At 40.8% G+C, this 16,421-nt stretch overlaps 1 protein-coding gene across 1 annotated transcript in view; it reads left to right on the forward strand.

The window, feature by feature from the left end:
* Window positions 1–16,421, forward strand: part of SAMD12 (sterile alpha motif domain containing 12) — a gene marked incomplete at both ends in the record, with an annotated part of 194,099 nt that overhangs the window by 112,677 nt on the left and 65,001 nt on the right. The window contains one exon of the mRNA XM_080694739.1: window positions 12,820–12,949. Within this exon, the coding sequence (XP_080550865.1) occupies window positions 12,820–12,949 (130 nt within the window). The remainder of the gene's footprint in view (window positions 1–12,819; window positions 12,950–16,421) is intronic.

Genomic DNA, 16,421 nt, shown 5'->3' on the forward strand with positions numbered 1-16,421 from the left:
CCTTCCTTCCTTCCTTCCTTCCTTCCTTCCTTCCTTCCTCACTGAGTGGTGGTGGTGAGGGGAACTCTGGTGTCTCCTCTTATGAGAACATTAATTCTATCAGTGACTGCCTATAATTACAGCCTTGTTTAACCTTAATAACTTCCCTAACCAACCTGTTTGCAAATAAAAATTGGGAGTTGGGGTATCAACATAGGAATTTTGAGGGGACACAAATGTTCATTCCTCAAATATTCCCATTGAATTAATTCATCATTTGACTGCATTGAGTACATAGGCAAACCATTTTGCCAGGAAAAAGAAAAAGAAAAAGAAAAGTAGTCATGGGGATAGGGGTCTGACTATCCTTTTAGTAAATTAAACTTTTTTCATGTCTGTAGTACTGGGGGTTGAACTCATGAACTCAGGGCCATTCTACCTCTGAGATATACCCCAGCCCTATTTTAATTTTTAATTTGAAACAAAGTCTTACTAAATTGCAGAGGACCTAAGTTAATTTTTTAAAGCCTAAGACCAGTATAGGAAACTTTGTATGGATTATCCCTTACCCTCAAAGACTCTAGAGTCTCTAGACTCTCCAGTTCCGAGCCCCCATCTAGCCCTATTAATACCATTGCAGAAACTTCTTTGTAGTGACTGCTTTCTCTGGAGGGCCAACTGTAGGATGGCTCTGTCTTCCCCAGAAGACTTCTCTTCTTTATAAAATGTTCCAAATCAAACACTCAGGCTTTTCGTTGTTTAATTTTATCTTCACAATTCTGTAATATGGGCAGAATAGATGTTTTCATTCTCATACTACTGGTGATACAGAGAGATTAGCACCACACTACCAAATGGTACGAAAACTCTGCCGCCTTCCACCATAAAAAGAGTGGGAAAAGCCCAGGAGCAGGGGCCAGGTGACTGATTCTGAGCCCAGCTCTGCCCTCCCCATGTTTAGACTGGGACAAAAGGAGGATTGTCTGTGATCAGTTTTGTCTTGAGTAATTAAGCATTCTGGCCCTGTGAACCTCACTAGGATAGCTCACATTGCTGACCCTCATTTTTCCACTATGTCCATCAAGCCAAGGTGACACTAAGAAGTAAGCATGGTGATGGTGTGTGGCATTGTTGCAGACCTGGACCAAATGCAGCTCTGAAACTCACTAGCAGTGTGGCCTTGGATGAGCTACCTCACTTCTAAGCCTATTGCTTTATAAACCTGGTGCAATAACCACTTGATCGGTTGCTAGGAAGATTAAAGATGATTTATCTAAACCCCCCCTCACAATTCTTTCCATAGTCTGTTACAACTTCCTGTCTCATACTGAGTCTGGAATGATATCAGTAGGTGCCCTGGTCACCTTTCCTGGCCAGGTTTGGTCAGGCTCGGCCATCTGTGTTCTCATGGGGATTTTAGAAGAACAGGAACACATACAAGCATTGCATTCTCTTGAAAGCTCAGACCTGCCCCCTCATCACCTCTGTTGTGTCCTTCTGTTAAAGGAAGCCACATAGCTCTTCCTTGTCCCCCAGATTCAAAAGGTGGGGAAATAGATGCTAAATCATGACAGAGGAACTCCAGAAGTGTTGCACATGGTCCATTTAGCACTGAAAACATTTTTGTTTTCAATCTTTTGTTACTCAAAGGAATTGTAGAAGTACAAGATGATGGTGATCAATAGACATTTTAGAGTTCATATTTGTTTTTATTTTTGCTTCCATCACATGTTTCTTTACCCAGCCTTTACTCGGGGGCTTGTTCAGAAGATCTGAGCTCAGCGTGTGTGCTCCTTTGTGTCTGCACACGCTGCATCCCCCACAGGGCATGCTCAACTCTGGGATGAGTGATGGGCTTTCCTGTTGTACTGAGACAGACACAAAGTACAGTGTGATCCTCTTCCCCTTTATTTCTCTTGACAGGCGGCACAATCTGGGCCAATTGGAAGAGCAGGCCTTGATAACTAGAGCCATCCACCATGCCAGATACATCCTGTTTCTTGTTGACTGCCTGTGCACGTCTCTTTATTCCTTCTATGAGGTTTTATTGTTAGAAGCCCTGATGCCCAGCGGCATGTATCTCACCAGCACTGCCTACAAGCATCTACTTCGCAGCTTGCCAGCACTAGCATCTATATACATCTGGATAACACACCTTTATAAACAGCTCTATAGTTGCCTGGGTAATTATGCAACATGTTGCTGTGGGATTAGGACACTTTGAATATGACTGTCCCTGGAGATAAGACAAAGCTGACTCAGAGTCTCAGGGGAAAACCAATGGACTACTTCCCACTGGAAGTCACAGGTGACATCCTATATAGTTCTATAAAATTTTGGAGTATCCATTTATCTCTTTTGATATGCTATCTTTGTCTTTATTTTTTCTTTTGTTATAGAACTGGGAATTGAACCCAGGGGCATTCTACCTCTGAGCTTTATCCCCAGCCCTTTATTTATTTATTTATTTATTTATTTATTTATTTATTTATTTTAGCTTGAAACAGTCTCTCTGTGCTTCAGAGGGCCTCACTAAGTCACTGAGGCTGGCTTCAAAGCTGCAATCTTCCTGTCTCAGCCTCTCAAGTACTGGGATTAGAAGTGTGCTCCACCACACCTGGCTTTATCTTTATCGCGCGCGCGCGCGCGTGTGTGTGTGTGTGTGTGTGTGTGTGTGTGTGTGTGTAGTGTTGGGAATGGAACCCAGGGGCACTCTTCCTCTGAGCTATACCCCCTGCACTATTTTATTTATTCTTTATTTTAAAACAGGGTCTCACTGAGTTTCAAGGGCCTCACTAAGTAGCCAAGGCTGGCCGCGAACCATGATCCTCAGTCTCAGCCTCTGGAATGCTGAGATTACAAGTGTGCTCCACCACACCTGGCTTATCTCCCCTTTTGTTCTTCCTTCCTTCCTTCCTCTCTCACTCCTCTCTCTCTCTCTCTCTCTCTCTCTCTCTCTCTCTCTCTCTCTCATCCTGTGTCTACCTTTATTTTCTTCTATGCCTACCTGTATTTTGTCCTATGCCTATCTTTTCTATTTTTTTTTTTCTTTGCAGGTCTAAGGATGAAACCCCTGCACTATTTTTTATTCTTTGTTTTGAAATAAGGTCTCATTGAGTTGCAAAGGGCCTCACTAAGTAGCTGAGGCTGTCCACTAACCATGATCCTCAGGTCTCAGCCTCCCAAATTCTGGGATTACAAGAGTACACCACCATGCCCAGCTATGTCTCTTTGCTGCTGGTGTCTTTTAAAAAATCTTCTCCCCCTTCTTTTAGGCTCAGCTGACTATACTTAACATCATCTCCCCATACCTACAATTCAAGTTACTTGGCCAGGTGTGGGAGCACCAGCCTCGGCAAATTAGTAAGGCTCTCAATAACTAGTGAGACTCAGTTTCTAAATTAAAAAAAATAGAGTTGGGGGTATAGCTCAGAGGTAGAATGCCCCTAAATTCAATCCCAAGCACGAAAACAAACAAACAAACAAAAAACCCAGCAAGTCACTTGGTCTCCAGTTTCTGGTTTCCCCAGGACAGGCTTGAAAATCCAGCAGAAGAGCATACTAATGCCATTCCAGAGATATCAGGGTATACATTGCGTGTGGTAGGCACTGGGGAAGTGCTATAGATAAACCATTTCTAATCCTTCCCCCAAACACAGGTAGGAATTATGTGCAGTATCTTGAGATATATGTTTAGAAAGGTTTTGTGGTCAAGCCGAGGTCCACAGTGCTTATAAATGCTGAGCTGGCCTTCATCCCAGGTCTGCATGATCCAAGATGCTGAGCTTGTTTCAGGACATCACTCTCGATGTCAATCGAAATAAAAAAGAAGAAAAAAATCAAGGATCTGGAATTATAGTTCTAGGCTACCTCTGCATTTGGGGTTCAATATGAAAGAAATCTAACGGGAAGAAAGGCTGCTTTAGTCCCAAATAGAGAATGTCAAGAGCACAGCTGGGACGTCAACCAGTTTTCTGACACTCAAAGGACAGAGGAGCTGTGATATGCGATGGCTGATGGACCAGACAGTTCTTTCGTTCGTTCAGCAGATAATTACTGAGTGCCTGCCTTGTGCCCGGCACTGTACTCAAGTGTGGGATTCTCCACAAAATACAAATGACCCTAGCCCTTGTGCAGGGTGTGAGACAGTGAAAAGAGACAAATAATAAACAATAGATAAAATAAGTGAATTATGTAGTGTGTTATGTGGTACTTTCCATGGAGAAAGAAGCAGTAGGGTGAGGTAATGAGTATTGGAAGCACCAGAGAGAAGAGTGCTGCATTATTAAATTGGGAGATCAGGACAGGGCTGAGAAGGAACATTTGAACAAAATGCCCAAAGGAAATGAAGAATTAGCTGTGGCAGGATCTGCGAGAAGAGCATTCCAGATTAACTGAAAAATGGGCATTGTTGGCATCTTTGAACAATACTAAAGGGTTTCTTATGGTAGGACCAAGTTATATTAGGAGGAAAGTAATAAACATGACATCAAAGAGATTGGGTAGCCGGATTGTGTGAGGCCTTGTAAGCCATTTTAAAGGTTTAAAATGAAATGAAGGAAAGACCAGAATACTATGTTAGGTGCATTAGATGCCAAGGTGTAAAACTCTAGGTGTAGCATGATAGCGTTTCTAATCAGAAGTGTGGCAGTGTTGGAGATTGAGAGATTAGAGTGTGATGTATTCAAAGTAGAATCCTCGGGTTTCTCCAATAGGTTAGATGTGGAATATAAGAGAGAGGATTCTATGGTGAATTCAAGCTTTAGCTTTAGGGCTTTAGCAACAAGAGGAAGTTTCTATCAGATGAGATGTTAAAAGTGATGTAACAGTTTGGGGGGGGAGAATAGGATTTCCATGTTGGACACAGTGAGTTTGAGGTGTTTACATATTGAATACATGAAGGGAAGTGTGAGCTGGTCAGTTGCGTATAAAATTATGTAGCATGAGCCGGATGTGGTGTCGCATGCTTGTAATCCCCGTACTTGGGAAGCGGAGACAGGAGATCACGCAGGTTCGAAGCTAGCCTCACTGCCTTAAGACACCCTGTTTCCAAATAATATATAAAATATAAAATATAGGTCTGGGAGTGTAACCCAGAGGTAGAAGGGCTTCCAGGAACCCAAGTACCACCCCCCCCAAAAAAAATATGTAGCATGGAGAAAGGGCTGGGCTGGAGACATAATTTGGGATTCATCAGCCTATACTATGATAACAAAAAAAGTCATGAGACCCAATGGAGAGCATTGATGTGATATGTGGAGTGGATATTATTGAGTGAGTGGTGAGGACATTTATCTTGCTTTTTTTTTTCTAAAGGATTCGTGAACTAGTGAGAAAGATGATGGAAGACCAATTTTAATTTCAGTACAAAAGAACACTCTATTAGTACTGATTAGAATGAGTGGACTGTTTCACAAGACATATCTTCTGATATTGTGAATTTTCATGAAGAGTTTAGAATCTAGATCAATATTTCTTCCAAATTTTGTATAGCAAAAAAGAGAGCAACCAAAGAAAGAAGTATAATCATTTTTCAACTAGGGGACACTTATTCTTTATCCAAATGTAACCATTTATACATACACACACACACACACACACACACACACACACACACACACATACACACACACACACATACCCTGATATAGTTATCATAGTCTAAGTCTACAAACTGCTATTTGAGATGTCTTATAGTAGATTGGATTCTTATATTTGATTTAAATTTGAAACAATTGATTGCTCAATTCCTTCAAACTTTCAATTTCTGTGAGTCTGTGGTTTTCTTGGCATTGAGGAATGGAAAATTTTATCACTAAAATTCAGTGAGAGAAAACTAAGAAAAAGTACTATATCAGGCTAAATTTGTCTTTTTTTTTTCTCTTCTAATGTCACCACCACAATGATGTCTTGGAAGAGCAGACCTCAAATTATTAGTATTTACAGGACTATTATGTTCTTTTGTGGGGGAGGGGATGGTACTGGGGTTCCTGGAAGCCCTTCTACCTCTGGGCTACACTCCCAGACCTATTTTATATTTTATTTTTGGAAACAGGGTCTCTTAAGCCAGCAGGGCTGGCTTCGAACCTGAGCGACCTTCCTGTCTCCGCCTCCCAAGCGCGGGGATTACAAGCGTGCGCCACCACGCCCGGCAGGACTATTACATTCTTAAAAATTACTAAAGGCATCAAAGAGCCTTTTTAACATAGACAATTTAAGTATGGGAGAATATCCAATACAATGGTTAATAAGGATTTCAAATGATGAGCTGAAAGATGCAAAATAAAATTGAGATTCATAAAAATCCATCTTCAGGATGGAAAAGCTCTAGTTTGGTAGTAATTCATTTGGAGAACACTCCGAGTTCTAGATTTCCACCAATACACCAAGAGCCAATCATGTGGCGCAGTAATTAATAAGGATTTAGACATTTCAATACTAGATTTCATTTCTGTAGTCAACATATTTAGGATACTGCCTTCTGAAGGACATGAATGAGCTACAATGTCCTGTGGAAACGAATGGAAAGTAAAGGTCTACGACTGCTGCCACATGGTGAATAGTTGAAACACCAGAGATGCTGCACTGTTTTTGGAATAGTTTCCACGCTTGATTCCCCATTAGTGCTACTTAGGAGTTGAAAACACTGCCCCGAAGATACAATATTGGAAGCATGAAGTGGTCCGGGTGATAAGAAAGCAGTAAAAATGAAAGAATGTCAAATAACACACCATGTATCTCTCTTGCATTCACCCATGAGGAACTGTGCTCCTCTTTTACCTGGAAACAGTGAGATGCCTTGTCTTTAAAAGGTGTGAATTTTAACAGCTTAATCCATCATAAGATATTTTGGGCCAAACCCAAGAAAGACCATGAAAAGAATTCCATAGGCTACCCTGGAAACAGAATACAACAGGCCAAACATGGCTTCAGATTTTCTGACCACTTCCTTCTATGAAAGAGTGAGATTGGCAGAAAAGGGCATTGCTAGTATTTAAAAATTAATTAGTGCAAATGCTGATTACTCTGGGAACTAGCCCTTTTGTGCTTCATAGTTATGTTCTCTTTTTTACATAAATGAATAAAATGCCTTTAAAATTTTTAAATGGTTATTCATTTAAAATGAAGCGTTAAAAGCTGTTAAAGCAGACATCAGTAGTTAGTTGATTGTGTGTTTCCTGCTCCCCTTTTCTTCCTCTTTCTACAGTTCTGAGTTAGATGGTAGAAAATATAGGGCAGGGAACTAAGGAAAGGATGCTGTGTGATGGATGGTAAGAGAAGGCATTTCTCGCAGCTTGTAGGCGCTGGCTCATAATCGGGGACTGAGATACGTTTACAACTTTGTGGGTTTCGGCCATAAGGCTCACTTCATCCTGCCAATGGATGTAAACAATATAAGAATTCTGTATTTTTTTTTCACAACCAACTGATTAGGCCTCATATAAGCTCATCTAGTTAAGAGTTTGTACAACAATTGGGAGTTTAAATTGCAGTGTTTCCTTATAAATCAAAACCAAGGAAATTAAAAGAGAATTTATATGGCAAAAAGATAAGGAATTATTAAATTACATAATAAAATTTAAAGGCATTTTGCAATACGTTTTTTCAATACCAAACTTCCTTAAAGCATTTAATCATTTTACTGCTTAGCAGAAAAGCTTCAGGTTTACCTTGGAGAACTTAAAATTGAATGTGTAAGGATTCAGTTAAACACAAATCAGAAATTATTATAGAACATATCTGAAATTATTGCTGTATATTGTAAATTAAAATAAGAATAATTTGAAAACAGATGCTAATTTGCAAGCAACCTTTTTCTCTGCAATGTGTATTTTGCATAAAGCCTTCCTGTTAAATAGAAATTAAAGGTTTCTGAAGTGCTTGTTTTTTCTGTGGAAAGGCCAGGACCATTTCAGAAAGGAAATGCCTGAAATTCTGCTTGGTGTTGCAAAGCATAGCGGTTACTATTATAAACTGCCGCAGGCCTCTTTTAGGGCAGCAAACAAAACAAAATTGTCTTCAGGGTTGTAAATCCTGGCATGATGTGATAGAAGAAAAAGAAACAGGTAAAATTTTTTTTTTTTTTAATATTCACCTTTGGGCAGAATGTTTTTGTTTTCCTTATCAGTTTCCTGTTTCTAGTAAATGTGAAATGCTTTATCTATTTGCTTTGTGACTATTTTTATTATTTCAGTTTAGGGCTCTACTAGGGAGTGGAGAGAAGTAGGCCTGGCAGCATATCAGAGAAAATGATCATCTAGAGATGGATGTAGAGAGTTGAAAGTTGAGAACAGTAGAAGAATGTGGCACCTCCGGCCTCCTGTTCCCACCTTTCATGGGCAGTAGGTTCAGTTCTGTACATGGAGTTTTAACGTGTGCTTCTCCTTATTGTTCCAAGGTGCACACAGAAATAAAGGTCAAGCTCCTAAAAGCCATTGGGATATGGCATTCTCTCCCCTACTCTGATTGCCGTTGGGCGTGGTGTTGGAGATGAGGTGGAGGCTCACCCAGGTGCTACGGGAAGAGCAGTTCATTCTGAACAAATGAAGATTGGCTCTGAGGATCCAGAAAGAATTGGAGTCATTGTGGCTCTTGACAAGTTCACATGTAGCAAACTAAAAACCATTTCATGATACAGCCAAGGCTGAGAATCAGCCAACAAATAGGGTCAATATTGTTATCACCCCTGGTTTAGGAGGAGATTGAATGATGGTTGATGGTGGGAAACTTTAGCCTCTGTTGCATTTGTTATGCCCATTTATATTGAGGCATATGGCTGTGGGTTCATAAAGGCTTAAGCTGTGAATTTCCTGTCCAAGCAAGTGATACTGAATAGATCCTTAGTAAGAATATATTCTTGAGGAAAAGGGAAGCAGCTCATTGTGCGTTAGCCTCAGAACCACTGAATTTATGATGAAAGGAAAATTTATAACAAAAGGGTACATAGTGGGCTGGTGAAGATGTGTTTGGAGTTGACTTGGCAGGTTTGGATAAATCTCCACATGAAGCCCAGCAGAATGGGTTAGTCGTAGTGCAGAGGGTCTCTCTCCTGTTGCTTTGGAAATGATCAAGTTAAAGAATGACCTTTCAGAAAGGTGCACGTTTAATATATTGACGAATAAGCAACTTCATCCTCCTGACTTTCCCTTCCTAATTTACAGCCATCTGCGACTGGTTTATAGTAGTCTTCAAAAAATGTGATTAGCTTTACTTGCAAGAAACTTGCAAGAGTTTCAGGGTAATGATGTGTCAGCTATAAACTCATTCAGCTAATCGGGAGGAAATTTTTCGGAGCAGGAAAGATTCAGAGGTGCTGACTTGTGAAACATGGTGGTAAACGCACTACCAAAAAGATTCAGAAATTCCAGCTTCCTAATCCTGCAAGGAAAAGGAAGTAATGAGAAACCAAAAGGAAAAAGAAAAATCTGAACGTCATCAACATCAAAGAACAACAAAGAGCATGAACTCATTTGCAGGTAGCATGCCCCAAGGTTCTCCTTTGTCATCCAAATTAGGAAAGCAGTCAATATGGTTTCACACTCTGGGCTCAAGGGCGTCAGCCAGAGGCAGCCATGTTCGTTTAGATACCATGTAAGCACAACACGGTGTTGGGAAGAACCACCAGGCTGGACCTAAAACCCAGCCTGATAGATAGCAAGGCAGGCCTGATGGACAGCCAACACAAACTGTGGAAGTTATTAACGCATTCACTTATTCCCTGGGCATGCGCAGAGTGTCTATTAAATGCAATGCGAGGCATTGTCGTTTCCTTTTTAAACAGCTTTTTTTTAACCTTTGTATTGTTTTTATTCTCTAGTTTTATTGATTTAAAATTTTTTTTTTCTGTTTCAAGGTAGTTTGATCCTTTTTATTCTTCCCTTTATTTCTTCAGTGATACTGTCCTTATTCCAAAAGTATCATTCAGCCAGATGTGGAACACACCTGTAATCCTAGTACTTGGGTCGCTGAGACAGGAAGATCACAGATTCAAAGTCAGGCTTAGCAACTTAGCGAGACCCTGTTTCCAAATAAAAAATAGAACTTGGGGTAGCTTGGAGATAAAACTCTTTAGGTTCAATCCCTGCAACACACACACACACACACACACACACACACACACACACGTTATTCCATCTCCATGTATTTATATAATTTCTCTGGATTTTCCTGTTGTTTATTCCTACTTTCAGAACATTATGATATGAAATGATACAAGTAATCATATCTTTTTTTTAATTTACTAGTATTGCTTTGTGGCCTATAGGGAACACAAAGTTATAGCAGCTACTTTCCTCACTGAGCATATAATGCAATGTTCTAGTTATTAGGATTGCCAACAAAGTACCCTAAATCCAAGTGACATGTGAAAATTATTTACAGTGCTCACCTTTTAAGTGAGTCAGGAATTCACTCAGCACAGCAAGGAAGCCTTGTCTTTTCGTCACAGTGTCCGGTGTCCTCAGCTAGAAGATTTAAGGATGGTGGATAGATTTTTCTGAAGCTTGTTCTAAGGGTTGGTGATTGCTATCAGCAGAGACTTTAACTGGAGGAATTGGCCCAAACTCCTACACATGGTCTCTTCCTACACATGGTCTCTTCCTGTGGCCTGGGCATTCTCACCATATGGTGACTGTGTTCTGAGGATAAATTCTAGGAGTGTGAGCCAGGCAGAAACTGTACTTTTTTTTTTCTTGATACTTAGGATTGTACCCAGGGGAATTCTAACTTTGAGATATATCCTTAGCCCTTTTGTTTTGAAACAGGGTCTTGCTAGGTTGCTGAGAGTCTCATAAATTTGGTGAGGGTAGTCTGAATCTATGATCCTCCTATCTCAGCATCTTAGGTACTGGGATTACAGGTGAACTGTATCTTTTTTTATAACATAGCATCGATTCCACTGTACTCTGTTGGTAAGTTTAGTCACATACCTTCCTGAAATTCAGTGAATGCAAACATCAACCCAAATATCACTGGAAATAATGTTAGTCCTATTAAATATAAAACATGTGTTTTATACATACATATATATATATATATGTGTGTGTATGTGTGTATATATATGTGTGTGTGCATGTGTGTATTGATTTATACCTAACAAATAGAATCTGCCACAGTTAAAAAAAAAGATTATCATAATACAAAGTGAAAAGCAATATTGTTTGTGATTATTTTGTAAGCAATAGCCCAACAAGTCACTCAAATGGAAGCATAATAATAGTAATAATAATAATAATAATACCTGAGCACTGTACTTCCCAAACGAGTCATTTCCATGTATCTCTTGCTTTATTTTGTACCTCTGAGCTACACCTCTAGCCCTACTTGTTAAGTCTTTTTAGTTTTGAAACAGGATCTCACTGAGTTGCAAAGTGCCTCACTAAGTAGCTGAACCTCGATCCTCCGGTCTCCGCCTCCCAAATGCTGGGCTTACAAGCTTGCGCCACCGCCTGGCTCCTCTCGCTATTTTTACTGTTATCTTCTCACCATCTGTATGATTGTTCTCTTACTGTTTTCCTTAAAATTAGACCAGTAAGCTTTTTTTGAACTCAAATTTGTTTTAGAAAACTAGATATCACTATAGAATGGAAAATGTGTATGCCATATTTTATTTGCTAGATAACAAAGATAACTGTAAATGTAATAAAAAGCAGAACAGTAGTAGTTAGATGCTAGGTTTGCTGCTTTATGTGTGATTCTGAAGCTGACGCAAGCCTTCTCTCGGTCAAAAAATAAGTAAGTCAATCAATAAAAACATGTTAGCAAGTGTTTGAGAGGTGCTGACTCACCCTCCTCCCTAACTAAGGCTTTCTCCTTGCCTTAATGTGAACGATGGGAAGGGAAATGAGAGAAAATGATGCCTAGCAAGAGGGACCATGAGGTGTATGGCCTGATCTTTGTACGACTTGAGACCCTTCCAAGAACCATCAATATTATAGTCCTACCTTTTCTGAAAACACTGATCCTTGGTGATAAAAGTTATTAATAGTGAAGCCTTACTCTCACCTAAACCAATTTCTGAGATCTGGGAAGAAGGCTGCTATCTGACTGGCACAGAGTCAATGCTTATTAATAGATGTACTCGCCATCCACCATTTGTCAAAGGCTGGGCCTTTCATTCCTCTCTGTGATTTTTACTTTTATTTTCCTCTAGAAACACTTTCCTGAAAGATTTGGTGAACTATGAAAGGACCTGACCAGCTGGCTTCTATAGAAAGCCTAATGACTCTTATTATCCTATTACCATTTCCCACGTGCTGGCAGGATTGACTTTCTGCTTCCCCACTGTGGCATAACTAATGTTCCTTGACTTTGCAGGCCACCCCAAGTCTAGAGCCCCCAAGCAGACTGGTACTTTTTAGTATGCAGGTATCTAAATCCTATAACATCCCATCCTAAAATGATTATTCACACCTGCTGGGGCAAATGTTGTACGAGGCCCTAGGGATGTCAGAGATAAGGGACATGTATCTTCTTAAAATACAGAGAAAGGCACTTGGGGAGGCACTATTTTAACCCTAAAGTTAAATTACTTTCTCAGCAGCCCTCAGTATATCTCATTGTTATTTAGTAAAAGCCACTACTTCCCAGAGGTGTTTTTTTTTCCTCTAGTAGAGATGATAACTAAAAAATAGTGTAACTTTCATGGCCTTCTCCTTCTTCCTTTTTTCTGTGGCTCTTAGCAATTTTGAGGTTTGTAAAGATTAGAAAGATGACAAGAGCCAGATATTTATCTTCAGGGAATCAGGTAGAATCTTCGCCACACTCTAGGACTTTCAACAGTAGTGCTTTCTAGGCATGGGGCCGATGTTAACAGACCTTCTTGTCCTTCTTTATTTATAGTCAGCTACGGTGAAGCTGTCAAAACCAGTGGCTCTGTGGACCCAGCAGGATGTCTGCAAGTGGCTGAAGAAACATTGTCCAAATCAGTATCAGATCTACAGTGAGTCATTCAAACAGCATGACATAACTGGTAAAGTATGCAGTATCCAAGACATTTCGCCCCTTCTCTCCCATTACCATGGCCTTTCCCATGGCCTTACAACAGAACAGCATCTTCTTGCTAATGTTTTCTGGCATGGGTTTACTCTAAAAGCAGTCATAAATTCCAGACTCATGTAAGCCATGATAGTTAACAAACGTAAGTGGGTTTCAGAGTGTTTTAGTCAGCTTTCTTATCTCTTTGGCCAAAATACCTGACAAGCACAACTTAAAGGAAGAAAGTTTATTTGTTTCACAGTTTCAGAGGTCAGTCCATGGTCAGCCAACTGGGGATGACAAGACCTTAGGGCATCAAGAGGAGGGAAAAGCTATGCCCATCTCATGGTACTGGGGGGTGGGGGGAGAAAGAGAAGGAGAGAGAGAGAGAGAGAGAGAAGAGAAGAGAAGAGAAGAGAAGAGAAGAGAAGAGAAGAGAAGAGGAGAAAGAGAGAGAAGAGAAGAGAAGGAGGAGGCAGAGGAGGAGGAGGAGGAGGAGGAGGAGGAGGAGAATGAGAAGGCAAGAACAGATACAGCCCATGGCCATACTCCAGGGATTCACCCCCTCTAACCATGTTGACCTTTGCACCTGGCTATATTACCAACACATGAGGTTTAGGGGAGATTTTTTTCTTTTTAATTTTTTGGTGGTACTAGGGTTCCTGAAAGCCCTTCTACCTCCAGACTACACTCCTATTTTATATATATATATATATATATATATATATATATATATATTTTTTTTTTTTTTTTTTTTTGAAAACAGGGTCTCTTAAGCCAGCAAGGCTGGCTCCAAACCAGCGCGATCCTCCTGTCTCCGCCTCCCAAACGTGAGGATTACAAGCATGCACCATCACGCCCGGCTAGGGGAGATTTTAAATCCAAACCATAATAACATAGAGGAAACTGGGTTTTAAGTGCCTAATATAAAAGTATATTTAGAGTGAGAGATTGGGATATCCTAAAGAAAATGAGAACATACCAATCCTCGAGAAAGATAAAATCATTCAAATCAACTTGGTTACAGGATCAAGATAAAGATCCAAGTAGGAAGGATTTCTATATAGATCATTTTTTTTCTTATGTTCTTTTAGCTAAAGTTTATTGACTTTTCTGAATGGTGAGCTATTCTCATGTATCTGACTGACAATGTAGACGGGTACTTGGTGGAAAGACAGTTCCCTTGCCATTCCTGTCCTCTGGTCATCCAGTTTCCTGAGGGTCATCCTTTTGTGTACACACCCATAGAGGCTCCAAGTTTCTGAAATGAAACATAATAATACTAACTTACTGCCCCTGAGATGAATGCCTTTTCTTTCTTTTTTTCTTTTTTTTTTTGCAGGTCTAGGGATGGAACCCAGGGGTATTTGACCTCCAAGCTACACCCCTGCTCTATTTTTTTTATTCTTTATTTTGAATCTGAGTTGCAAAGGGCCTCACTAAGTAGCTGAGGCTATCCACAAACCACGATCCTCCGGTCTCAGCCTCTCGAATGCTGGGATTACAAGCGTGCGCCACCACGCTCGGCTAAGATGAATGCCTTTTAGGTACAAAGACTTCATTTGGATCAAGAGTATTCAAATATTATAGGTGGAGGTCAAGAGGTACTTGTAAGCAGAAAATAGCACAATATAATGAACTTCACAGTCCCTTCTGACCAAATGTCTCAACCAGGGAATGGGGTCAGTGAGATGGAGGGAATCTCTCTCCACACTGGCAGCGGGTTGGAGGAAGAGGGTCTTTTCCATACCTCATCTGCCCTCTGAGTGTACCTGTGACCAACACCTACATGTGACCCTCCCTTGTTTACAAATACCACCTTGAAAGATAGGACTGACAACTGGGGATGTGGCTCAGTGGTAGAGCATTTGCCTAGCAGTATGCATGAGGCTCTAGGTTCAATCTTCAGTACTATAGGAAGAAAGGAAGAAAGAAAGAGAAAGAAGAGAGAAGGAAGGATGAAAGGAAGGAAGGGGAGAGAGGGAAAGAAAGAAAGAATTGAAGGTAGGCTATCAGGGGAAAGAAATGTTGATAATTCCCAGTCCAATCCAGATCTTCCCTTTCCTCTGGCAGAAGTCTAATGCCCTGAATAGCTCAGCATGCCTGACTCCACCTCCCTAGAGCAGAAACTGGTTGGTGTTTTCAAAAGTTGTGTTCCGTGGAAGCCTTGCCTGCCACAGGGATGATCTGCTTTGGTGTGAGGGAGGCATGTCACCCAAACCGGAACCGCTTACTGTTTTACATATTCCATTCATACAACACTCATAAAACAATGAATGTTTTATAAAAGCTGAGCTAGATTATTTTAGATTCCTGTTGACCAAGTTGCTAATGTCTAAATAGACAAAGAGCATGCTGAAGCGTAGCTCAAGCTGAGTTAGCAACAGAGTGAAGTTCTCCTAACAAGTATACGCGTGGTTCTTCAGTGCACTTTTTCTCTCCTCTCAACTAGAACTAATGGCCCTTTGGGATGAAATTCCAAAACTCCGGAAGGCACTGAGGACAAGGATCTAGTGTTCATTTTTCAGTCCTCCCTTTAAGCATATAAGAAAAGCCTTTATAGGGTCAACTGATCAAAAGAGTGACCGGTTGGTTAGTAAGCATTTGCCTGATTGCAGTGGCCTTCGTCAGGTAAAGCTGCTTAATGTTCCTTCATGTGTGATAGTAACAGCAAAGCCTTTTCCTGATCTTATTTGAACGCACTGTTATCCTTTATTGGGAATGAGCATTATAAAGTGCCCTGGGGGACAGATAGCTTCATAATGGTTTGAAGAAGATGAGTAGTATGTTGCTCAGAATTAAAGATCACATGCCTCAGTGCCTATGAAGTACAAGGCACCACTCCCCATGGTTCTCTGCCAAGGGACATGCGGAAAGGGGTGTGGGAATCAGGCGTATGCTTCACACAGCTGCCATGTTGCTTTTGGTGGCCCCTGTTGTCTCCATGAAATGCCTCTGCTATTGGTAAATTGCAGCTTCTTGGGACCTTGCACAAAGTGCTTAACCTGGGCAAGTTATTTAGCCTCCCTTCCTAGTTTCCAAAATAAGGATAGTAATAGTGCCCGTCTCAGAGGTGGGTCATGAAGATTAAGTGAAATAATGTAGGTAAACCAAGCCACCCACGCATCACCACCTTCTCCCTGCAGCGCAGTGTAGTTATTCATGTCAAGTCTCATATGGAGGTTTCAAAAAACATGCCCTCACTTCACTCCGAGGGAAGCCTATTTTCTGGAAAGCAAAGAAAGCTGGGAATTATTTGGGGACTTAGGGAACAGAGAGAATGATTTCACATTAACATTTGGTCCACATCTTTTTGACATTCACCTATTGCAGGCCTCAGAAGACTACTCTTTTTCCCTGTTCTCTGGCCCCTGCTTCTCTCGGGGTGAATGTAAAGTACCCACATCATCCCAAGTGCCCAGTGGCCAGAAAATAGTTTCCGGGACTTGAGCCGATCTGTGGTTATC

This window comes from Muscardinus avellanarius, assembly GCF_963383645.1.
Source record: "Muscardinus avellanarius genome assembly, chromosome: 4".
In the NCBI taxonomy this organism is placed as follows: Eukaryota; Metazoa; Chordata; class Mammalia; order Rodentia; family Gliridae; genus Muscardinus; species Muscardinus avellanarius.